The following is a 26,425-nucleotide window of genomic DNA, read 5'->3' as shown; positions in this document are numbered from 1 at the left end:
GAAGCCTCTGTCAGCAGCAGGATATATTTTTCTGGGGCAACTCCCAGCTTATCATAGAAGGTGTGGTGCTAGCTCTTTTCCTTGTCACCCCAGTTGGTGACAATACCATAGGGCCAGAATAACTCTTTTAAAATTTCTATTAAAATTATTTTTCAATGATACAGTGGAACCTCGGTTGTTAAACACAATCCGTTCTGGAAGACCGTTCAACTTCCGAAACGTTCGACAACCGAAGTGCAATTGCCAGCCGGCAAATTCCTTTTAAAAAATGGAGAAATGCGCCTTGGAAGCCGTTCGACTTCCAAGGCACATTCGAAAACGGAAGCATTCACTTCTGGGTTGTCGGCGTTCGGGTTCCGAATTGTTCGGCTTCCGAAGTGTTCAACAACCGAGGTTACACTGTATACATATTGTATATAGGCACAAAATAGAAATTGAATATAACAAGAAAGACAAAAACAAACAAATCAGAAACCAGGTAAGTAAGCATATTTATTATTACAGGTATGTTTATGTATAGTCACTGTTGCCCTTTTCTTTCATTTTCTGTGTGGTTCTTGCAGGGCCCTTACATAATATATTATCAGGGTAATGCCACTATTTTAATTGGCTGGAAGAGATTGAGATATTGAAGGACAAAGTTCAGAGCAGAAATATAATCATGATATCCAAATTTGTGCTGATGTATTGCCATATGTAATAAAGGGCCACCAAACAGCATTAAATTCATCTGGTTTCCTTTTCCCTTTCATGACTGCTACCCTCACCACCAAGGCCTGGGGCAACCAACAAAAGAGGGGAAAACACAGCATGAGGGACATCATTCCTGGCAAAACCAGCTCCCCACATTCTGGAGCCTTTGTCACTAAAAAGTGCAGAGATATCTGTGGTGATATTTTTAGAAGTTTCAAGGTTGTTTGGGCATAAGTTTGTTCATTTGTTTTAAGAATTGAAAGCCTGGGGGGGAGCAAGGTGGCTTAGGGATCTACCCAGTGTGCACAAATCCACATACCAGAGACTTCTTAATGGTTGCCTATTAATGTGAAATATACTGTTGTTTCTCTTTCAGAAATTGAACATATGGGACAAAGCTCACCACCTCAGAAATTTAAATTTTCATTTCCTGTGTCACTGCACTTTTTCTGGTGCCATCACTGCATTGGTTTGTTTTTTTATCTTGCTCTAAAATTTATTTTGAATGCATGTTTGAAAAACAACACATACATTTTAACCATAAATAACACTGTGTTCTCAAAGGCAAATTGAAGTAGGATGAAAAACAAATGCTTACATGGTTGTCATCGAACAAATGCAAGCTCAGAATAATCTTTTCAAATATATCCACCCACAGGAAACTTTCCAAAGGCCATCTTACAGATCCCCAGCATTTTGACTGACCTGGTCTTAAACCTTGCAATTCTGCAGTATAGAAACTAAACAAATGGGAAGGCCTGCCTTGCTCTTTGATGAACATTGACACAGAGACTACATTCGTAAATACACTTACTTGTGAATGTCGTATTGATTTCTACATTGATTTAGCATTTATTTTCATGGGACTTTTAAGTAGGTGAGTTTAGGATGATGGCCAGAATCCTCTTCCAAACTGGTTCAAGTAATTCCCAAGACTGCAAAGCCTTGTTACCACAGCAATTGCATACATAGAAAGAGGACTGATGTTCTTTGGATGCACACTTTTCTTCCTGATATGTGTGAGTGCCCAGGAGCATAATTTGTTTTGCAGACCAGTTAGCTTAATGGCTGTTCCTGGTAAATTAGTGGAAAGCATTATTAAAGTTATATTATCCAGGATGCAGAAGGACAAGTCTCTTATAAAAGGTGATTATTTGAAGGTAGAATTTGCTATTTAGAAATGTGAATAAGAACCACAGGGATGGGATGGGAACCCAAGGAGGTCCCAATTTACATTGTGATGAAGATAAGAGGTAATGGTATATATGTTTTTGTTTTTTGTTTCTTTTTTGTATTTTTCTATTTTCTATTTTTGTATTTGTCTTTTTCCTTATTGTTTCAAAATCTTGTTAACCTTTTGTTGGAAAATTAATAAAATATTAACATAAAAAAAAGGACAAGTCTTGCTGAAGAATAATCAGTGAGTCTTCTGCAAAGGAAAGTCCTGTCTCACTAAATTTGTAGAGTTTATCTGAGAGTGTTAACATGCACATGGATAATGGTGATGTTTAGCTGAACTTTCAAAAAGCTTTCGACAAAGGTCCTCACTAAAGGCTCTTGAGCAAACTTAGCAGTCATGGGATTGAGGGTTTTGTGGGCCCAGTACACTGTACATGGATTGGGTGTTCTGTCCCACATGCTAAAAAGGGGGGCACAAATTTGCATGAAATTTGAATGTTTTGTGCCACATCTGCATCTTCTTTTGTGAGTGGAGTGGATGACCCAATGGTAAATCGGGAGTTGGTGGTTAACAGTAATGTGGCCATGAGTGCCGAGGAAACCAAATTATTCAGCTGCAAGAGGAAAGAGGTTGCTTGGAGGTATCCTAGCCTTAAGTTCTCCAGGTCATAGTCTGAGAGCACATAGCAAAGTCACCTTCTTTAAACCATGCGGGTATTATCTGTGCCTGGATGGAAGGCCACCTAGGAACCTCATCTGTGCCACCTTCAGTTTTATAATAGAAGAAAATTGGGTCGCAAATGCATGTACTCAATAATAAACGAGCCATTTCTGGGCTTTGGAAACATTAAAATGTGTGTGCATCCATAATTTTAATACATATTGGATTCTTTCAGTGTACATTCACAAAAATTCCAGTCTCATTGGCGGAAACAATTCTGTGTATACTTCTGGAGATTTTATGGGTCCAGCCAAAGTTGGGCACTTTTACTTAAGTGCGTAAATCTCTCCCTCTGAAGCCCCATTTACTTCAACGGGAGAGACTTAAGCACTTAAAAGTGTGTAACCGTCTGGACTGTGCTCTCTATTTGTTGCTGATCTTGTTTGCAACAGCTCCTGAAAATGAATTGGCTTCTCTTTGAAACATCCTTTCCCCCAATAAAATGTTTGTGAAAGCATGAAAATATCCTCGGGGAAGTAGGCAAACTGGGATAATCTCCCATTTTATACTGCTGCACATGCTTCTGAAATGCTTGGCTGTCTGTAATCCATGAATTACTATAGCTCTAATCCCCTTAACTGTGAAGAATCAGCTGTTTTTTCAATCATTATTGATCTCATTGTCTGATCTGACTTGAATAGGCTCACACATACATCTAGACCCAGGACCTGCTTGTTTAAAAGCCTTACAATGGTCATTACAACAATAGCCATACTCTAAGTCAGTAGTCAGCAACCTTTTCAGACACAGGACCCACTTTTAACTCCAACTTACATTTGGGGACCTGTTTCTTAATCGTTTACCATATATTTGAATAGTGGTAGTACATCCATGAGTGATATTTTTGCTTCCCTTGACTGCACTGCCCCAAGTTAGGAGATCAGATCAGATGTATTTATTTCAATCTTTGGGGTTTTCATTCAGATACGACTCAATACCACACCTGCTTAACTTCAGCACTAGAACAGCCTAAACCTTCTTCAGATCATTCCCTGTTTCATTATATATCCGAGCTGATCTACAGGGTCTGAAAATGCTCATTGTACAACCTTCCCAGGACTGTAGCACTTTATTATTATTTTTTCATTTGGGAAAATTCTAAACAAAGGCAACTTGCAAAACACATTCTAGCATGTCAGAGAGAAGGCTAGGCTAGGAGCCTTATCTCTAAGGCAGGCATCCCCAAACTGTGGCCCTCCAGATGTTTTGGCCTACAACTCCCATGATCCCTAGCTAACAGGACCAGTGGTCGGGGAAGATGGGAATTGGAGTCCAAAACATCTGGAGGGCCGAAGTTTGGGGATGCCTGCTCTAAGGTGTCCATGGTGGGGACCCAGGGCTAACATTGTCAGCACCTGTCAAAGCCCACAGCCTTGCAGGTGGCCCACTTCTAATCCTCTGAGGTTCCTGGCCCTGCTTCTCCACCTCCTTTCTGTTGCTGCCTGTTCACCTGCCCTCTTCCCAGTCTGAAAGCTGTGTCAGGAGTGGAAAGATACAGCCATCTTCTACTTGCCTTATGCGTGTGGTGCAGCAAGACTGCCCAATCAACTTTAACGGCACAATCTGAATTTGCTGGTATGAGATTGAATCCCACCTGAAAAGAGTGTCAGTCTGGAAGCATCCAGAGGTAGCCCACAGGTGGGTTCTCTCTCCTCCCTTTGCCCAAACCTATGTGATCCACTCGGCACTGGAATGCAAGGGGGTATTTGTGTGCTTAAGTTGCCTTCTGAAATCAATTAGATTTAAAAGTGTTTCTCTGTGGCTGGATGACCCTGTTAGGCTGGAACCTATCTCTTCCCTGTTGAGGGAGACAGAAACATACTCTTCGATAAGGGATAAGCTCATGCAGCAAGCTTGATAATTCTGCTCTGGGAGTGACATTAGCAACACTCATTCTCATCTCCATCAGATAATGAACAACTGGCTAACAACTAGTAGTGCTGACATGAAAAAAAGATATTTTTGATTCACAAAATGGAAATGATTTTAGATTAATTATCCCCCCTTCCCTTAAGATTGTTTTGTGAAAGAACGTATGAACAGTCAAAATAAAGACCTTTCCCCTGCTGCTAGCTTAAGATGTTTAGATGCAGAGCTTTTAGCTTTGTATTGTGAATTGTACTGTTTTAGAAGTTTTGTCTGCTGCGCAGAGCCAGGCTGCAAACCCATCAATCAGTGAACAGTTATCAGTTCCAGATGACTGCCTACTTAAAATAAGTGAAGCCTGTAACAATAATCTCAGTCACTACGGTACTATACATGCAGAGCTGGTCTATCTAGTCTGGAATCACTATCTAGTCTGGATAGAGTCAGAGAGTGATGGTGTCCAAATTTCTCCTGTGGTGGCTTGTGGCTACGTATGAATATCTGAAGCAGGAGTTATTTTAAAACTCATATCTATTAGTGTGAACCACCCTGAGAAAATATTTTCTATTGTTTTTCCAGGTGATGTGATAGAGCAGTATGGAAATAGACTAGAAATTGTAAGTGACATTCTGGCTCTAGAAAAGGAAATGGTAAATCTTTTCATTCCTGCCACTGGCTTAAGTAGAGCCACTGCACATACTTCAAAACTTTGAATGTATATTAACAATGAAAATATATTTTGTAAAATAGGCCTAATGACAAGCGTATTATTAATGTACAAAAAATGAAGCATTGCAGCTTTCAGCAGGGTAAGTAGTGAAATTAATCACCAGTGTATGTTGGCACAACTCTGATGAAATAGATGGAATTGCACCAACGTTCTAGCGATGGAACTGGGCAGAAGAATTTCATTCTATTTACTAAATTTCTTTAAACCTGTATTGCACAATCCCTTTTCCTTTCTTTTACAAATCTTATAGTAGGTGATCCTAAATATTAAGACATCCCTAGCCCTCATAATGAAGCTGTTGATGTATCATACAAAGGAATTAAATCCTATGAACATCTGAAGTATCAACAAGGTATTATGATAATACTAAATTAAAAGTCAGGCCCAACTGTCTGCCAAACTTATTGAACAGCAAACCTCTGTGCTACAAGGCGCAAGGTTTCTGATATGCTATAGGAGTCTGTTGTTGGAAAAAATAATTATTGAAAACCCCCACTGTGTGGATTACCCTAAAGCAGGGATCAGCAAGGTTTATCTTGTCTGGGCCGGATCGGTCCCGCGGAGATCCCTCTGTGGGCCGGATTGCGTGTGAGCGTGCTTGCCCACGATTTTCAGCATCTGCGTAGACGTGATTTTCAGTATCAGTATCTGCATCTGCGCAGACACAATTTTCGGCACCGCAGAAGTGAGTCCGCGCGCTGCACTGCACCGGTTTAGCACAATGTGTGAGCAGGCAGCTCAGTTGGGGGGCAGCTTGTGGGCCGTTCAAACGACTTCTGCGGGCCGCTTCTGGCCTATGGGCCTTAGTTTGCTGACCCCTGCCCTAAAGAAACTGATTTGTGTTTCTGACTAAATGATGTGCCGTGCTGAAGCCCCTCCTATGCACTTCTCTGCACAATCTGAGCTCCTAGTTTAGGTTCTTCTGAAAACCAAATTACAGAGGGGTTTCAATTCTATAAACACCTATGTGAAAGTGGGTCCCATTGCAGTTAATGGGAATTCTTACTAGACATATACAGGAGGGCATAACCAACAACTAAGCTCTATTCAGCACTGGGTAACGCAGTATTCATATAATGCATTCAAAAATAGGCAGGTGGGAAAATATCAGATAACACCAAAGGTGGAGAGGATCTAAAAGAAAATCCACAAATGTTGGTTAGGAAGACTACTTTGTTTATCTTAACACATGGCAGAAATATCTATAGCTTGAGTAGAGAGTTTTAGTGTTTTTCAAATATACATTTCTTCCTAATGTCAGAGGCCCTAGCTGGGCTTCCTCCTGAAAGTAAGTTTTGGTGCCTTTCACATTTTTTTCATTATTCCTAATGTGGCAAATGGATTTCTTCTGTCAAACTGATATGGCTTTCTCATGCTAATATTTGTGCATATGCATTTATAACCTAAGAAAAGTTCTGCTAGATTGGACCCAAAGTCTATTCTGCTTCCCACATTAGCTGGTCAAGTCCCTCCCGAAAACCACCAAAGGGCAGTAAGGCAATATTGGCCTGGTGTGTCCCCCTCCCAGGAGTTGCACATGAAAATGAGGTCCTTAATTTGCTCCAGAGGGCAAGAAGGTTGTGACCAGAAATGACCAATAGCTGAAATCAGTTTGAAAAAAGTATTTTAAATGCAGTAGCACAAAAGCAGTGAATGTACTTCAGTTATGAAAGGTGCAACTATAATGCACAAAGAATGTGAAATGAACATTGGAGAAGGAAAAGTATAAGGAACACTACATGCAGGCAAATATAAAATATACTGATTACATGACAAAGCAGAATATGAATATGCAATATTAAGGCATGAGATGGAATAGCTGTTAGCTGTTCTATGCAAAGATCATATTGCTTAACATTGAGATTAACTACAATTTAGCTTTTAACTTAACTCTAAAAAATTGTGAAATATCAGATAAATGACTATTACAAACAATTATTATGGTATGTAAAACTAGCAGCAATCTTAACTGTTATTTGAGTCTACTTTGATTTACCACCTAGAATTTCAACCAGCAATTTATTCTAAAGGTTAAGAAAGAGGAACAAAAAGATTATAGCTACCTATCCAAGTAGAGGACCAGAGGAAGAGCTCAGGGGAGAGTTGGGAGATGAATCCAGGATGCAGTGTACTGTATAGAATCCAGATGAAGAGATACAAAGGCTGAAAAATAACATAATAGAGTTTGGCTTCATAAGGAAACAAGAAAAAACTATACACACCTAGCATGTAAAACTGAATGCACAAGTTAAATACATGCAAGTCGACGGCCTACTGTATGTGTGTATATTACATATTATGGATGTGTATGGGGTGTGGCTGTAGCTGCCATCGTGATGAGTTCCTGCACTTCAAATATCTACCACTCCAGCATTTTGTTTTCAGAGGTATACTGCCTCTGCACTTAGAGCCACCATGTAGCTGGCATTGCTAATAGTTGTGGACAGCCTTATTCTCCATGCACCTGTATAGCTTTTTAAAAAGCCATCTAACTTAGCGGCCCTCACTACACCTTGTAGGGATAGTTGGTTACAGTGTGATGCTGATAATTCCAAGGTTGCAGGTTTGATTCCCATATGGGACAGCTGCATATTCTTGCATTGCAGGGGGTGGACTAGATGATCCTCGGGGTCCCTTCCAACTCTACAATTCTGTGAATGTACAAGGTTATTTTCCCCTCACTCACAGCTCTCTGGGTCATGGCTTTTAACAGCAAAGAGGAATGTGCATGGAGAATATGCCACAGGGGGGAAACATCTCTGTGCTTCATTTTGTTTTATTGTAATCTATAGTATATTTACTCTGTTGCTGACTAGCCAGTTCCCTTAAATGCACCTTTTCCCTCTTCTTAGCTGTTTGAGAAACCTATAAATACTTAAGTAACAGCATTACTGTAAAACTAGCTGTAGTGGGGCCCCATTATTGCTCCACTTCCATTAAATGTGTACTTTAGTCCTTTTAGAAGTCTTTGATGGCTAAAGGTCAGCCTTCTAGCCTTAGAAAAGCATTTTTGAAGTGCCATGTATACTTCTCATTCTTATTCATGCACTCTTCCACTAAAACTTTAGCCCTTTAGTCATCCTGATGAGGAGAAAAAGGGAACAGGATGAAAGAGAAAAGAAAAATGTTCACAGACTGTCAAAAGCCAAAGTAAAAAAACAAGAGCCACCTTTTAAAAACTCTGCATCCTTGAGGTCATCCTAATTCTGCATACACATTTTTTTTAAAAAAAACAATTTCTTTGCAATTGGAAGCAACACTTACACACTTGAACACCCTGCATTTGTGAGTTTTTTAGGGTGCTCTCCCAAGCTTCAATTCCTGTCCACTCAGGGATATGTTTCGATCACATATGTAATCACTCTTAATTTGGACTGCTGTAAGAATTTTAATGCCATAAAACAAGAGGAACAAGCAGCCAAGCCTAGTTTGTAATGCTGGTACAGGAAGTCCTAACACTAGATTTACAGCAACCCTTCATCCTGAGGAGGTAGAGCTGTGCATTCTTGAACATATTGCACGGCTGGAGAACTGCATTGCAAAATTTGGATGCGTGCAAATTTCAAAGGATAATTGTGTATCGTTTTGCATATTGTTCCAGAAAATGTGGATTTGCTCAGTTTTCCTTTAAATGCAAGTGGAAAATTGAATTTCTTCCCCATCTCTAGTGGATGCTTGGGAATCTGAGGGTTGGGGGACAGGCCAAGAGGGCTTTTAGAAAACAAAACCTTAATAGCCAAGAGGGCTTTTAGAAAACAAAACCTTAATAGCCTGTCAGGATGGGTGGAGCTATATGAAGGAGGGGAGAGGAGGTCTGTTTCATACACCGATTCAAAATAAACTGCCATCTCTTTTGCTGCAGATTTCTAGTGAGGTATCCAACAAAATTCTACTCAGAGTTAGACCCATTGACATTAATAGCCCTAAGTTACCATGCCTATGGTAAGGGTCAGGGGTCCCTTTACCTTTATCTTTACCATGCCTATTAATTTCAGTGGGTCTGCTTAAGTAGACACAGACTCTATTATTTCTTATCAATTTTATTAATTTATTCATTGTTTTCTGGGCATCACATGACATTAGAACAGCATTAACTTGAGTGGTTCATACAGAAACTGGACTGCATCCCCTGTATGTACGAAATTAGCAACATGTTCGTGTCTTCTAAGCACTGGCAGAAGTTGTTTCTTTGCTAGAAAATATCAGCCTGGGTAGACAGTCTTTTGCACAGATTTCATGTAGCCAAAAAGGGAGGAATCATTTTGCCAGTATTTAAACTTTGCATTCAAGCATGTGATCAGTCAAACCCACACAGATGGCTACTGATACCCTTATGCTTTCAAGACGGCTTTGTTCAATACCACACCAATCAGGTTATCTGCAGAGAAAATTAGAATAAAAATGAAGATAATGCTTGCTTTATTATTTAATGGCCAAGGGTCAAGTTGTCAAAGGCAAACATGGCATTTAGGTAGTTAATTATTTTAAAATAGCCACAAGAAAAAAATACAAGTGCAATTCATTAAGTGCCGTTTGCTGTGCATCCTCCATTCATTTGAGTGTGAAGTACTTGTTTGTGTTCCAGTTTGTATTGGGAAGAATGGAGGTTATGAACCAATCATGTTTGAGGGTTTGCATCCTCTGTCTTAAAAAAAGGACTGAAAGATGAGAAAATATTTTAAGTTGATTAACCACCCCACATTCATTTATTAGCTGGTGCCTGTTAAATATATATTCAAGAGAGGTAACAGCTTTGCTTATGAAATAGCTTACATGTATACATACAAAATGTGTGCAGTTGTTAATATCATATTATTATAAGGAAATGTTCTTTAATATTTTATTTGTTGTCAACTTCAGAATGTAGAATATGGAATATTCTCTATTACAGTAACACACCGGAGCCAAAATAACTTAAAAATGAATATGTTAAAAGCCCATCTGCACGCTACTGTGAATTGAATGGTCAACCTTCAAAAGATATATTGATGTTGCTTCCTGTTTCCCATTGAGCACTGTCAGTGGCTTCTATATCTGCAAGATAAGATTATGTGATTCTTGTCAAGTCCTGAAGAATCATGACCTGAAATGTTATATTGCACTGACTTATATAGTACTGGGTACTAAAATGGTAAATCCAAAACTGAGTTACTATGGTAGATCTTAATATGATGTAAAGAGACAATGTAATTTGACTTGATCTACACAGGATATTCATTAAAGGATGTTATGCTCAGCAGCAGCATGTGATTTAAGAAGAGATAAATAGATGAACATAAGAAGAATCCTTCTGGTTCAGTCCAAAGGCCTGTGTAGTTCAGCATTCTGTTTTTATAGTGGCCTACCAGATGCTTTTGGGAAACCCACAGGCAGGAAATGTGTGTAATAGCGCTTTCGTTTGTAATAGTTGCGCCTATTCCTCCTAGATTCTTATTTGTTTTGAAACACATCCTTATTTCATTTTCTATATATATCTGAGTAAGTTAGCAGGTGTTCTTTTTTAAAAAACAACAGTGTACCTGGTGTTGTATATGTAAACGAGAAAAGCTTAAATTAGCTTTAGCTATTTTGCATGAATCAAAGGCAAAAGGATGTATGCCACGTGGCTATGCTCTCTTATGCAATGAGATTGAACTTTAATGGGCACAGTCCTTGGTTTCTTTTATATTAAGATTTACCATTGTTATAGACTGGGAGTCACTGGAGAGCAAAAAAATATAGTGTATACAAACCCTTTTATTTTGTCAAGTCTGAAAGTGTCTATCCATATCACCACTGACTTCATTCATCTTTAATGGCAGATTTAGCATTGCAAATAAGACCTCTCTATGGATGAAATATGGTATGGTGAGATTTATAGATATAATCAAAGGCAGCTATTGTGTGAGCCAATATGACATCAAGCATGGAATGAATCATGACAATCCTCAGTCTTTGCACTTAAAACATTTTGTAAACAGTGGAACCGGAACCCTAAGGGGTGCGCTGGCTGAATTTGAGAAATGGTTTACAGAACCAAAAATAAAAAAGAACCATTATCAAAATATTATCACATCATTATTATACAATTTTCCATCAAGATGGGGAAATGTCTAGTAGGAGCTTACAGAATCAAAATATTTTTAAAAGGTTGGGTGAATGCTATAGGCTTTGTTGTTGTTGAAAAAAGCAGATTTTCCCATTGCAAATTTTCCTGGCAACAACGCCACACTAAAAAGGAAAATGCCAAACAAACACAAATCATGCTTTGCTACTTGCTTATAAAATATAACTTTCCCCCTCTCCTACCCCTGTATGGCCCATGTGCCTTCCTCAAATCCACTCCAGAGGATTGGGGGAGCCCCTAATATAGGTTTTAGGGGGTGCACAGGGGGAGGAAAGGGGTAAGTTCTGTAAATCATTGTTTTGATGGGTCATTATAACTGGAAACTGCCAGGTGTCCTTATTTCTTTAGGGTCTGCACATGTGATTGCTTTTTCCTGAATAATTTTAAATCATTTTAATGGATGGTGATGCACTGAGTTCTGTTCCCCATACATCCCCAGTGTACTTGTTTAATGCTAAAGTTTGCAGTTCTACTAATGCACTGCCATGGCCCAACCAAGATAAGGAAAACACACATCTGATAGTTAACTCTTTATTGGCAAGAGACACACTTATAGCAGCTTCCACAGTGCTCTGGACACACACGCTTCTAGCCTTTAGGCCATGAGTAGGCAAACTAAGGCCCGTGGGCCAGATCAGGCCCAATTGCCTTCTGTATCTGGCCTGCGGATGGTCCGGGAATCACCACATGGATCGCCAGTGCACGCGTTCTTTCCCTCTTCCTCACAAGGCGACGCCTCCTCCTCCCTCCCTCCTCCTGGCTTCTCCCCGCCCTGCCTAGAGGAGGAAGGGGGCTGGGCTTTGTTGGTGCCAGCAGTAGCAGCTCTTGAGCGACCACCATTTTAAACAGCCCCTCTCTGGAGCCCTTTCGAGCGCCGCTCATTGTCCCCCCGCCGCCACCAGCCCCTGCCACTCGCAAGACACAGGTAAGCAGCCACCGGGGCTCGTGGTACTCTTGCATCATTCCCCCCCAACAAAACATTGTCCGACCCCCCACAAGGTCTGAGGGACAGTGGACCGGCCCCCTGCTGAAAAAAATTCCTGACGCCTGCTTTAGGCAAGCTGTTCGCAGATCTGGGCCTTATGGAGCAGTTGCAGCAACAGTGGGGTGCTTCCCCTCCTCTGATGGGTTGTGCGCCCGCAACTTGAGACTTCTTCTGCAGGAAGTTGTCACTGCTTTTCCCTCTTCAAGCCCCCCCTCCCAGTTCTACGAGATGGGTTGAGGGGAGAGAGAATCTACTGACCTGTTGCTTGCCTGAACCGTAGCTTATTCCTCCACCACATCTGCCTCAGACTGCTCTGACTCTCCCTCTTCCCCTAGCTCCTGCTTGCGGTTGGCGTGACACCCCATAAATCACTGGTCCCCTCTCCTTGGTCACTTCCCTGGTCCCTTGTTCTCACATCACACTCCGGAGCCCTGCCAATCCTTGACACACTCTTGTATAGGCTAATTACATTGTGAAGTGGAATCCTAAAACTCCTTACTAAGAAGCAACTCTACAATTGTGTGGCTTCCTTATACATATCTATCCACTCATAAAGCAGCTTAGCTGAAATGTTTGGCTTCAACAGGTCAGTACAGTGGTACCTTGGTTCTTGAACTTAATCCATTCCGGGAGTCCATTCAACTCCCAGAACCGTTAAAAAACCAAGGCGTGGTTTCCGATTGGCTGCAGGAGCTTCCTGCACTCAAGCGGAAGCCGCAGAAGCTGCATCAGATGTTTGGCTTCCAAAAACATTCCCAAACCGGAACACTTGCTTACAGGTTTGCGGCGTTTGGGAGCTGATTTGTTCGACGATTAAGCTGTTCAGGAACCAAGGTACCACTGTATGTTGATTCTAAGAGTTGTTGTGCCAGCAAATGAGTGTATAAGTTGAAGGATACGAATAAATTCTGATGCGTGCCACTTCTAGGACAGGAGATTGGATGGAATCCATGGAGGGATCAGGATAGTTAAACACACTTCATAAGGTGTTTAGAGAAAATATACAGTAAATGTATCTGCTGGCAGGTTAGTGAAGCTGGGTGGCCAGCAAGAACCCCTCTCTTCCACCTGCACTTTGGCTTTATAACCATGGATTTGTTGGTTCCATGTTTACTCTCTTGAACAGATATGGGGATCTATTTAACCTGTTGAAGGCCACAATTCTTATGGAGTAAAGTGGTGGAGGCAATGTAAGAAATCTTTTGTCAGCTAAAGGGGGAAAAGATTGAGCAGCTTCTGATGAGGCATCCTGAGGTCAGAATGAGGAGCCATTTTAGCAAAGCAATTTTTGTCCTAAAACAATGTTGTAGGACACACCTGCCCTATAGAGCAGCGCTCACCCCAAGGTCTGACCTCAGGGCCTTCCTTCTCCTATTCATGTCGTCTGATTTAACACATTCATAGAATAGGCTGTCTCCTTTATTATGCAGTAATTTGGGTGGGATTTATGAAGGCTTAAAAAAATTTCAACCATATTGCCATCTCACTTTACCCAATTATCATGCAGATTTTTATTCTAATGTCACTCTAATGGTGTTTCAGGGGTCAGAGTGCCACTTTTAGCTCTGCCACATCTTTAAAACTTTTGTACTTTGTAAAGGATTTAAAACACTATGTAAAACATCTGGTATAAGAACAAAAGGCATAATCTTAAAACAAAAAAGGTGCAACTTATCTAGAAACATACATTTCTGCATTGTGGAGCAAACACTTCTGAGATTAATTCCAGTGTATTTTACAGTCTTAATCCTTGTTAGGTTCCTCTTGGTTGACCCTGAATAAAATCTAACTAGGGGTGACCAAAAAATATGTCCATCAACTTTGCTCATGCATTGCAACATAAAAACTGACTGGAGTCATTGACTACAGGTGAGAATGAGCAAAACTACCCAAGAAAGATATGCTGGTTTGTGGATGCTCATTCACTCCACTTTTGTCTGTCACCTTGATTTTCAGATTGGGCATTCATGGAGAAAAGGGATGTGAACTGAAAAAATAGTGTGTGTCTTTTATAAGACAGCATCATGTTATGTTTCTCCCTTTACAGAAATTTATGTTACACGGTATTAGACCATGGGCTAAGCTTAATGTAACATGATACATTAAAAACTGCACATCATGATTGCAATGTGTGTCAGAACAATGAATTGTTATATCAGATCTCCCTTCATCTGTGAGTAGGGCCCCTTTGTAAATCATCCACAAAGGGATGCATTTGCTCCTTAATGGGTGTGCATAAATCCCATTCTCTAGTGCTACCCTGCACCCTCTTCTAAGGGTTTGTCTCAACTGGAAACGTGCTAGGAAACAATAATGTTGATCCTTTAAACCCACACTCATTGAAAGGGCAAAAATATCACCAGTCTTTTAACACAGGCATAACTTAATATACAGTACATACCGTATGCAGCCTGATACTACAGATAAAAACTTAGATTGAAGTCAATTTAGATGTTCTTTTACAGCAGGCATCCCCAAACTTTGGCCCTCCAGATGTTTTGGACTACAATCCCAATCATCCCTGACCACTGGTCCTGTTAGCTAGGGATCATGGGAGTTGTAGGCCAAAACATCTGGAGGACCGCAGTTTGGGGATGCCTGTTTTACAGTATCTGTCCTCCTAACCATGGGGAAGATGCCTATTTGTGATCCACTCCTTTGTGACTGAATTCAGGTTTGTATGACCCAGCTTGTGGGCAGGAGTCAAGTGCAATGGTCTATTCCTTGGAAGTGGCGTGCATGCACACCCACCCACCCACACCCACACCCACCCCAGGAGCTTTGTCAATTCCATAAAAAAGACTCACACGATTGGCTCCATCCTTGTAGTTGTGTCATTTAAATGTTCTCCCACCTGTACATTAGCTGCTCATGTGAAAATGTCTAAAGGACACCTGAATTCCATGGAAATCAGCTATACACCAGACTTTGTGGTTTGCAGGCCAAAAATAGTTCCTGGTGTGTACCCAGAAGTTCCCCCCCTTTGAATAGCAGATACTCCCATCTCATTCCATATCATCTGATATACACTCCCTATTTGGGTTCCCTGCACCTTCAAACCCTCCTGAACTTCTGTTCATGAAACTGTTATCTGTGCATGCATAATGGCTGTCGCAAATGTACGGACCTCAGCTAAGCTGCGAAGTGAATGTAGCTTACCAGTACATGTTCAAATCTGGAAGAAGCTGGTTTGAGGGAAAATACATTAAAAGTCAGCATTTCTCAAGGAACTACAAGACAAATAAGGATTATGGCTAGCATCATGGTTTCAAACACCAGTGGTGGGAGTGTACTGGAGCCAGAATAAACGATGTATGTACAGCCTTCCTTTTGAGAAAATATGTATAGGGTTCCAGTGTAAATCACATAAGCTTTAAATAAAAGCTATACATAATTCATAATTTGTGCTTGTGGCATTGATAAATGCCACAGGCATTTAAAGTATACCATGAATAAACATTAAAATAAAAATTTCTTCTGGACGTGATTTCTTCCCTTCCAAATTTTCCTTGCAATGTCTTGTTGGCAGTGGGAGCTGGAGAGGGGGTAAGCCTTTTAGCAAGCACTTTAAACAAAAAATGTGAGCCGTCCAACCTAGAACACATTTATACTGTAAAGTACTCATATTTCAGTTAATTAAGCTGAATTAAGTATTGGAGCTGAACTGGCTTCTGATCTGTATACTGTATACACTAGCTTCCCTTTGAATAGCTTCCCTACAATATTCCCAAAACACACTGGGGGAAACATTAATTAAAATGGTTAAGAATACGTTACAAACGAAGTGTTCAAAGGAGCACCCAACCGTTATGGAGGCTTGGGGAGGTATCTTAGGCACGAGAAGCCGGTGTAAAGTAAGCCAGGGTAAAGTTACACCCCATTAAGTGGCGGGGCTGCTGCTCTACCTAAAACTGGAAGAGGGAAAATAAGCCTTTAAAATAGTGTTCTATGCCCAAGTGCCAGGCTACAAGACAAAGCTGAATGGGCATAGGATCCAGGCTAAGTCCCCTTTCTTTGGTCCTGCCCCCTTACACCCGCTTGTTAAGACATACATTAGCCCTGACAGATTCAGTTCAGCCACCTGAGCAAGTTATGCTGGGATATTTTTGGCTGAGCCAGGGCTGGCAACATGAAGCTTGCTGAGCTCAGCTGAGCCAGAGATCCACTGTAATGCTGTATCCTCAATGGCTTATCCCAGTGGATCTTGAAATACGATTGCCCCCTAAATGCCTACATAAATGTTCATCTGGAGGAAAGCTAAAATCTGGCTGCCCCATTGCCTGCAAACCTTAACTCCCAAATCATTGTGAGTTAAGGGGACAAGATCTGGGGTGGAGAGTGAAAAGAGGCCCCAGAAAGCAGGGGAGATAAAATATTGAACAAAGGGGCAGAAAGCAAGCAAGGTGCAGAGGTGTACTATCAGGCAATATGGTTGTAGTTACTAGAGCATGAAGGGATAGAGAAATAGGAGAGAAGGGGTATTTGGGAAAGGAGGAGCCAAGGAGGAAGGGAGACTTGGGAAGAACTTTATCTGCTGCATGTGAACAAGAAGGGAAAGGAAAAGGAAAAAACAAAGAAACAACAATAGCCACAAGGGATGTGTGACTTAATTTCACTTTCAATTTTCCCTTTGACGGATGACTTGTGCAGAGCCCTGAAGGTCTGAACGCATCATGTTGTTGTTGTTTTAAATTATCACAGATAAACCATAGCATATCTGACCTTACAATAACCCATCATAACTAATACATTTAAAGTGCATGGGAGGGCAGGAACCTGACACCTGCATCGTAACTTCTGTTATCCAGTACAAGTGGCCATAGGTTGTATTTAGAGGCAAGCTGTAAATTTATCACACTGTATTTTCAGTAAAGAGTAGTTCATAGTAGGCTTCCAGTGACCTTGTGTAATTGTATCTCTTCATCTCTATATTTAACACAGAACCACATGGGAGGCGAGCTGAGATTTCAGGAAAGTTCTTACTTTCACAACTTCTTCACATGCTTTCTTTGAGCCAGAATAGATTCCTTTTACAGTTTGCACCCTTGGTTAAAACTTGTTCCGATGCTTCACCAAGGGATACGACTGACATTCTATGTTGGTCTTTCCTACTGCCAGGGAAGTCTTAAGTAGTTTGATCTTCTCTCTTTCATTGGCTTGGTTCACACATTACACCAAGCTGTGGTTTATTTAAGTTGTACAAGTTGTTTTTTTCCAAAGTTTACCTTATTTTCCAGCTACTCATTACTTGTATGTTTGGTGAGCATTTGGAGTGGGGTGGTCAAACAAACTATGATAAAGGAAGGTTGCTGGCTTCAAACATAATACAAAGCTATATTTAAAACAAACCAAGGTTCATAAGCCAACAACAATGACTGCAGATCATGGTTTGTTGGCAGTAAATGAATCATAGTTAAGCTGCTGGGCTGTGTTCACTTATTATGCTAGCTAAACCATGGTGATGGTTTAGTGTTATATGCTAATCAGTGTGAGTGCTTATTTGCTACCCCTGCTATACTAGATAGGCAGGGCTCTTTTAATGTTCTTATGACTGTTTTCAGAATGCAGGTTTTAATTCAGTGGAAGATTTCTGGCAAGGTAGAGTAGTGCTAGACTATATTGTCATTTTGTCTTGTTGCCACTGAGAAAATAATATATTATGGAGTATGTTAGTGTAATGTTTCCATGATTACTGACCTAGATGTTTTTGTAAGGAAAGCTCTGAAAGGCAGAGAAAAGGTGAACATAATTTCAATATAGATGGAAAAGACTGGAAGGTACAACCTGTGATGCTGTGCAGGTTTCACAATCACGATGGTTCCAAATTGTTATAGTGTATAGGCAGGTAAGTAATATGTAGCAGTTTTATAGTGCTTCAGAGCAAGGGTGAGAAGAAGGTAGATTGGAGTCTACTGGTAGATCACTGGATAATTTACAGTAGATTGACAATGGCTTCTGACTTCCAATCATTTAAAAAAAGCAACAACCAAAATGCCTCCCCCCTTATTTTAGGCTAGTGGAATCCTTGATTTGTAGTTCAGTATTAAGTTACAGATTTGTACTTGTATATAAAGGTACTCCAGAATACACTTCGTGGAGTGTGGTCGGTAGTTAAACTGCTTAGGAGTATGAAAGACAAGATATACTTTAAAAATAAATAAATAGCTTCCTGCCACTTTTTGCACTTGATTCCAGTGAGAACCAGAGAAAGAAAGAAAGAAAGAAAGAAAGAAAGAAAGAAAGAAAGAAAGAAAGAAAGAAAGAAAGAAAAGTATATCCCGTAAGCCTGAAGTCTGGCCATGCCTGTTTTAGAATATCCAAAGCATTTGGATACTGTACTGTAAAGCAAAGAATTAAGCAAATTCATGGAATATAAGGTTATCAATGGATCTTAGTCATTAATGCTCCAAGAACAGAAGTAGCATGGTTCTGAACAACAAGGCGAAAGACTCTTGCCCTCATGTCCTTTTCAGTGGTGGCCTTACACTTGTGGGAAGCTTTCCCCATGGAGGCATACCTGGCACCATAGTTATTAGGTTTTAGGCACTGGCCCAAACCTTTTCTCTTTACGTGGGCCTTTGGTCCTTAATTTGAAGGGCAACATTGTGGCCTGTTTTACTGAGGTGGGATTTGAAGTCCTGCCTTTTATTTGTATAGCTGTGCTTTTAGGCTTTCATAGTTGTTCTTAATTGTTTTTAATGCAAGTCACTTCGGGTCACTATGTGAGAAAAATGACATAATGATGACGATGATGTCCATAGCTGTCAAGTTTTCCCTTTTCTCGCGAGGAAGCCTATTCAGCATAATGGAATTTCCCTTTAAAAAAGGGAGAACTTGACAGCTATGATGATGTCCTGTTTATGGACTTCCCAGAGGCATCTGGTTGGTCCCTCTGGAGAAAAATGTTGTTGTAATGATGTATTACAGGGGCAGCCTGTGCAGTGACTTCCAGAAGTAGTTGGATGATTGGCTATACAGCTGGGGCTGATGAGAGCTGGAGTTCAATGACATCTGAAGGGCACCTTGTTAGCTATCCCTGCTGTATTAGATATGGTTTGGTCTGATCCAGCAGGTCTCCTCTTATGTTCTTATGATTTCCCTCCCCCAAAATATAAACAACACAGGGGAGTTTTACACACAATGCTTGCAAATCTTAAATCTAAACTACATCTGGCCAACTGCTTTCATGTGAGGCACCCAGCCAAGGCACACAAGTAATCCTGTTTTGCTCCTCTTCAAACAGGAGTTTCTCTATAAACAGGAGTCCTACATGTCTGTTCATTTTCACTTTAAAGCCCTTCTCAGGCATTTTAATAATAAATCTTCTACATAATCTTATTATTGGGGCATCAGCTTTACTGATACCTCGCTGGACACTTGATGGACTCTGGGGGTACTTCTAGATTGAGGTTTGTTGTGAAAGTGGGGCTCACCTTTTCCCCCAGCTTTCATACAACACTGGTGCCATCAGAATGCCATCCTGTATTTCTCCCCATTAAAGATGGCCTCAGCCTATTGCGAGCATAGGAAAGGTATAAGCTGGAACATTTCCAAACACAAAGTGGTGGCTTTTTAAAGCAGAGGTCACTACAGATAAAGAGTTTCTTACGATTGGATACCTGTTGCCTCATTCATTCAAGGTACTGTACAATCCTACTGTTAATTTATGCCAACGTGCAACAGTGTAAGTTTGCTCCCACATTAGCAGAGTACTGTGCAGGATTGTTCCACATAGCTGGAATCCTACACACATTACTGTACCTGGGAGCTAGTTTTACTGAGCATAGTGGGAGTTACTTCCAAGTAAACATACATAGGATTGCATTGTGTGAGGCCTACTAGTGACTCACACAATTTCAATGTGAATTGTCCAGGAATTACAGAGTCTTAAGGAACTTGCAGTGGGTTTCTAAACTGAAGTACAGTAACTATTTGTATGAATGTTGCTTTGAGAATTTGGAAAAATACCCCTGAGCAACAACAGTACACCTGAAGCATTTTGGATCCTGGCAAGGAACGAATTTACGGTTTTGGAACTGAAGGTGCATTCTCTCTTAAATCCTCGGTGTCTACTTATATTATGGAAGTAGAGTTCTGCATTATTTTATTAATACTACTGCTACAATTTTGTCATGGCGTTCTAAAACAATAAACTTATGGACTTTTTTTAACGTGGTGTGTCAGAACCCGCACTGTGGGCGGCGACAAGGTTATTAACGTCAGAACATCACAAAGCATAACGGAAAACAGGACAAAAAACAAGAGAAAGAGCTAACGTTTGTATGGGGAGTTTGTACCGTGAGCTGACCTTTCAGGCACGCGTTGAATAACGCTCCTTCTTATCCAGCCATAGCAAATTTGTGGCGGGAAAAACCAGCAATTATAGCCTCTTTCCTCATCTATGGATATGACAGGACTTGAAGCAGCGAAACAGTTCCACGTATTTCCCGCCCTAAATTATGAACCCGTCCTTTACTGTCCCCCCGCCCCTTTCCTTAATGGTACAGTCCACTACGGGGCGGAGTTTACGTCGGGAGGCGTACTTTTCGCGCGATCCGCTGTCCTCACTGCGTAGCTGTTGTTGTCTTTTCGGTTGGCGTGCTGCTCCCGCCCCTCCCAACCGCCGCCGCCGTCGCCGCCTCCACCATCCTCAGAGCCCACGCCATGGCAGACCCTCGCGTCCGGCAGATCAAAATTAAAACGGGCGTCGTGAAGCGGTGAGTATCCGAGGGTCTGGGCCTCGGCCACCTGGCGCGTCCCACAGCGGGCCGGGTCTGAGGAGGGGGAGCCTGGGACCGGGTGGTCAGTTGCCTTTGGCCAAAGGCCGAGCGGCTGAGGTGGGGTGAGTGGCGGAGGAGGCGCAAGTCCCTGAGGGAGCGCCTAGGTGCCTCACGTTGATGGACGTCAGTGCAAGGCCAGTGCTGTATAGGCCTGTAAAGGGGTGTGTGTGTGAGAGAGAAAGTGTGCGCATGTGATATTTCGTTATTCATCCAAGGAACCCAGAAGAGCAACATCCTAGGTCCGGTTGAACCCCGCAAGAGCCTTGTGAGGTGGGTTAGGCGGGGAGTGACCATCCAGTGGGTTGGATGGGATGATGATGATGATAAATAAATTAATAAATAACAAAAAAAATACATTATGTATACCCCGCCCATCTGGCTGGGTTTCCCCAGCCGCTCTGGGCAGCTCCCAACAGAATATTAAAAACACAATAAAACATCAAACATTAAAAACTTCCCTAAACAGGGCTGCCTTCAGATGATGGAACCCACATCACTCCATAATAACATAAGAACCCCACTGGATCAGGCCAATGGCCCATCTAGTCCAGCACCATGTTCCCACAGTGGCCAGCCGCATGCTTATGGGAAACCTGGCTTTGGCCACTCTACTCCACTACCCTCTTTCTCAATATTGGTCTTGAGCTTAAGGCTCAGCCCCAGGAGTAAGGTTCTCAACATAGGATAAACAGTAATGGCACTGAGCATATGAGGTGTTTCTTCCCTCCTCCCCCCACCCTCTCATATACACAATCCTGCAGGTGTATAGGATTAGGTGATATGGACTCTAGGCCAGTGCTGTGGCTTCCAAGCAATTTTGATTTCTGGCAGTTTAGAAATGAAGCACTGTCTTAAATGCATATTTCTTAAGAGAAGCAGCACAATGAGTATTTAAAAGCGCTTCTCAGAGTGGCCAGATACCAAACATCAGCAGTACAGTGTGCAGATTTTAACTGATAGAGTGGTCCAAGTGCTTTTATTTAAAAACAAAACAAAACGAACTACAGTATATTTCTTAAAGATGGGTTATTTAAATTGGGTTAATGGTTGTGTAGATGAATCAAATGGCACAAGTTACCTCAAGGTGAGTAATTGAGTTAAAGAAGGGTGCTGTGCACGAACACTAGAGTGCTTGCAAGGAATGCTTAAGAATACACATTTTGATCTGGATTACTTAACATGGAATAATGGCCATCCACCCCTGATTCTTGCTCACAATCACTACATCATGTGACAAACATTCTTCCTTTTCTAATGACCTTTTACTTACATAGTCCTATATCATCGTAGCATCAAGGTATCATTTACATATTATCTAGTGATGCATGTGTGAATTGGGTCTATCCTGATGGATACATTGATAGGTAGTTTTATTTATTTATTTATTTATTTATTATAGGATTTATTATAGGACTATTAGTCTAGATTGATTGATTAATATTAGTATTGATCGGGGGTACCACCTTCTAAATCCGGTCCGTGGACGGTCTGGGAATCAGCATGTTTTTACATGAGTAGAATGTGTCCTTTTAAAAAAAATGCATCTCTGGGTTATTTGTGGAATTGGTTCATATTTTTTTCCCCAAAATATAGTCCGAGGGACAGTGGACTGGCCCCCTGCTGAAAAAGTTTGCTGACCCCTGGTATTAATATTAATATTAATCAATCTAGACTAATAATAGTCTAGATCAGGGGTGGCCAACTCCCAAGAGACTGCGATCTACTCACAGAGTTAAAAAGAGGCAGTGATCTACCCCATTTTGGGGGGTTCAGGTTGTTGAGCTTTTTTTAGGGAGGAAAGCCCATTTTCAAGGGGTTCAGGTCAAAGTTGTTGATCTTTTTTAGGGGAGTCAAAGTTGTTGAGCTTCTTTGAGGGGAGCCAGTGATGTCATGGCTAAAAATTGGCCGCTGTTTCTTTAATGCTGGGGGAGCTGAGTCAGCATGAGTCAGCATGAGTCAGCGGCCTGTGGTGACTCATGCAACCTCTCACCTAATTGTATTGTACCTGTATATATAGAGTGGTGTTTTGCTGGGTTGGTTGGTTGGTTGGTTGGAGAAAGCTGATGGTGTTGATGTCTGTACAGTTAGTCATTTTGCAGTTAAAGACTTTTAAGAATAAAAGCAGAATATACTCTGCAAGGACACTCTTTTCGTGGAGTCTTTTGTGCCAGGCAAAGCAGGTCAGAAGCTTTGCCATATTTTTCCAAAACACTGACAAGTGATCTACCAGTGATCTACCACAGACGTCCAGTGATCTACTGGTAGATCACGATCTACCTGTTGGACGTGCCTGGTCTAGATTAATACTGATTGCATGTGTCTAGGAAACTTGACAAGAGGCACTGTATTTAAGTCCTGTCTTCCCATTCAGAATATCACAACTTCATAGAAAAGTAATGAACATTTACTTTTGAAACCCTAATCTCAGTGGCCAAGAACAGAAATCACTGGCCACAACTTCTTTTGTATGCTAACAGTTGGGTGAGTGGGTCAGTTCTTGAGAGTAAACACAATTCTGAAATGTGGGAGACACAGATTAAGATCTTAACTCATGGAGATCTCTCTGCCTTTGGTTCAGACTGTGTTTCCAGTTTGAGTCAACTTTTTGAAGACTGACTGAAGGCCCAGTCATGTAGTTAAACTGTTTATGTAAAACCCAATGGCCAGTCTGCTGTCACAAGTACCTGTGAAAATGTACCTGTCTCCACTAAACCAACTTGATGCTGCTCAAGTAGCTTTGACTGCAAGAGAGCAGCTAGCATTCTGTTAAGATTGCCACATGTCTTTTCATTTAAGACTAGAATTTGAGACCTATTAGAATATAATATAAGATAAGATATGTTTATTGTCATTGTCCCCTTGCGGGAACAACAAAATTACTCTGTTGCTACATCCACTCAGATAAAGCATTCCGCATAATCCAAAATTACAAAAACCTAATTAAAAACAGTAAATATAATACAAAATAACAAGTAAAATAAGATGACTTCAAAGTCCAGGCTTTCCATTTAAGGCCAAAATCGCTCTAGAGAAGAAACTGTTCCTGAGACGGCTCGTTATTGACTGCATAGTTCTATATCTCCGTCCCGATGGCAGGAGCTGAAACAAATGGTGACCAGGGTGCGTTGGATCTCTTGATATGTCAAGTGCTTTTCTATGGCACCTGGTGGTGTAAATTTGTTCTAAGGTGGTGAGTGAGCAGCCAATAATGCTCTCTGCTGTTTTAATAATTCTACACAGCCCTGCTCTGTCCTGGGAAGTACAGCTTCCGTACCACACACATAAACCGTACGTGAGCACGCTCTGTATGGCACAGTGATAGAAGGCAAGCAGCAGCTTTTGTGGAAGATGGTTTTTCCTTAAAATTCTCAAAAAATACAGTCTCTGCTGCGCCTTCTTCACAAGCCCCTTTGTATTGACACTCCAGGACAGATCCTCCTGTAACTCAATGCCTAGAAATCTAAACGTTGTTACCCTCTCCACACAAATTCCGTCAATCAAAAGTGGCTGGACCTCGTTCTTCTGTCTCCTAAAGTCCACCACAAGCTCCTTAGTTTTCTTTGTATTTATGAGCAAGTTGTTGACTCTGCACCACTCTGTCAGCCGCTCCACCTCATCTCTATACTCAGTTTCACCCTCCTTTGCCGCTGTCAGCGGTGGTGGAGGAGGAACAAGCAGCCTGAAAGCAGCTCTTTCAGGCTGCTCCTCCCTCCGCCGCCGGTTTGTGGTTTGGTGAACCGGCTTATACTTGAGTCATTAAGTCTTCCCAGTTTTTTGTGGTTAAAATTAGGTGTCTCAGCTTATATTCGCGTTGGCTTATACTCGAGTATATACGGGTATATCCTTTATTTCAGAAACCCAGAGCTTCAGAGCATTATATTAAACTTAGGCCAAATCTAGAAAATATTTTTGTTTTGATTTTAAAATGCGTATTTGACACTCCATTTAGTATGGCAACGGGTTTGAAAACTGGGTTTCTAATCTCTGAGCAAATTGTTTATTTAACATATTGTGCCGTGTTCATCCCACAGGGGTAAAAGTTTCAAGATACGGCTTAGGACATTTTTTTTTCTATCCAACCATCCTGAAACCTTTGTCCACTGTCCTATCTAATACTGGTCCCAAACCTGAGTGCCTTATACACAGGAGGGGAAGGAGGAGGAGGAGGAGGAGTGCTGTGTGGACAGTGAATATATGTTCTTCTTTCTTACCTTCCTGTGTAGTTCAGGGGCCAGAGGTTTTTCTCCTCATGAAGCACATACACTGAACTCTCCTCTCCCTTCAAGATACAGTATGTTAAAGATAAGGGTGAAGAACCTTGGGGTTGGGTCTCTCTGTGTATGTGACTGTGGTCCTCCATCCCTTTAGAGTTTTCTGTAGCCCCACACACTTTACTTCCCTGCTCTCTACTCTCTTTAAGTGCTTTTCCTTGGCTGAAATATGTCCTTATATTGTGATCGTTTCTTGCTTGCTTGGATGGAGGAGATGGGAAGGTTGGTAGAAACCTGACTTCTGAATGACTGGAATATGGCCTACTGAAGTGTTTCCCAACCTTGTGCCTCCAGCTGTTTTCGGACTACAATTCCCATCATTCCTGACCACTGGTCTTGCTAGCTAGGGATGATGGGAGTTGTAGTCCCAAAATATCTGGAGGCACAAGGTTGGGAAACACTGGCCTACTGTATAAAGTGAGCTGGCTGCTATGTGACCAGGTCCAGCCTCCACAGTTTTATTTCCTGATGAGATAAGCAAAATTGAAATAAATGCAATATTTATTTTCATATCAAATCTAAACTTATGTATTGCTTTAACATAAAATACATTTTAATGCTAAGCTATTATTGATGTATTTTTAATTGTATTTTTAAAATATTTCATGACCTTCACAAAACTAATTTGAGAAGCTAGTATTAGTTCACCATTCTTTTTCTAGACTGGTAAAGAGTGGCTAAGTAATTTGCTTAATGCTCAAGAGTTTGTGTGTCTGATGGGACAATGATTGAATTTTGAAACATTTTGAGAAGTGCAGTTCTATACATAACTACTTGGAATTAAATCCCCTGGTGGTTCACTTCAAAGTAAGTGTAAATAACCGTGTTTCTCATATTTTAAGACATGTCTTATATTTTTTTCGGGGGTGTCTTATTTTTTTGCCGAGCCCCGACTGAGCGGGAACCAGCAAAGGCAGCAGCCCGCCGCCGGCATGGAGCTCCAACAGAGCGCACGCTTTGCCGAGCTCCAAGCCGGCGGCGGGCTGCTGCTTTTGCCTGTAAACACGATTACAGCCTGAAACTCAAGACGACAGAGACCACAGCCAGCTGCAACTTTACACTTCACCGTCTTGCGGGCGTGTCCCCGCGGGCGG

The 26,425-nt window shown here is 41.4% G+C and overlaps 1 protein-coding gene, 1 long non-coding RNA gene and 1 pseudogene across 2 annotated transcripts in view; 2 read left to right on the top strand and 1 right to left on the bottom strand.

Moving 5' to 3' along the window:
* The window catches only part of LOC118076994 (actin, cytoplasmic 2 pseudogene), a 1,370-nt pseudogene extending 521 nt beyond the window's left edge, over nt 1–849 (bottom strand).
* LOC148684430 (uncharacterized) overlaps nt 1–2,713 on the top strand; it is a 5,112-nt gene extending 2,399 nt beyond the window's left edge. The window contains exons 2-3 of the long non-coding RNA XR_015945996.1: nt 1,070–1,162; nt 1,352–2,713. This is a non-coding gene — a long non-coding RNA (uncharacterized LOC148684430). The remainder of the gene's footprint in view (nt 1–1,069; nt 1,163–1,351) is intronic.
* An 18,113-nt stretch (nt 2,714–20,826) lies between these two features.
* Nucleotides 20,827–26,425, top strand: part of TBCA (tubulin folding cofactor A) — a 39,781-nt gene continuing 34,182 nt past the window's right edge. Inside the window, exon 1 of the mRNA XM_035099925.3 lies at nt 20,827–20,997. Coding sequence (XP_034955816.1) covers nt 20,945–20,997 — 53 coding nt within the window. The 5' untranslated portion in view covers nt 20,827–20,944. The remainder of the gene's footprint in view (nt 20,998–26,425) is intronic.

The sequence above is a fragment of the Zootoca vivipara genome, chromosome 10 (genome assembly GCF_965207765.1).
Source record: "Zootoca vivipara chromosome 10, rZooViv2.hap1.1, whole genome shotgun sequence".
Taxonomy (NCBI): Eukaryota; Metazoa; Chordata; class Lepidosauria; order Squamata; family Lacertidae; genus Zootoca; species Zootoca vivipara.
The sequence above is the reverse complement of the archived record's forward strand: the minus strand, read 5'-3'. Positions and strand labels throughout refer to the sequence as shown.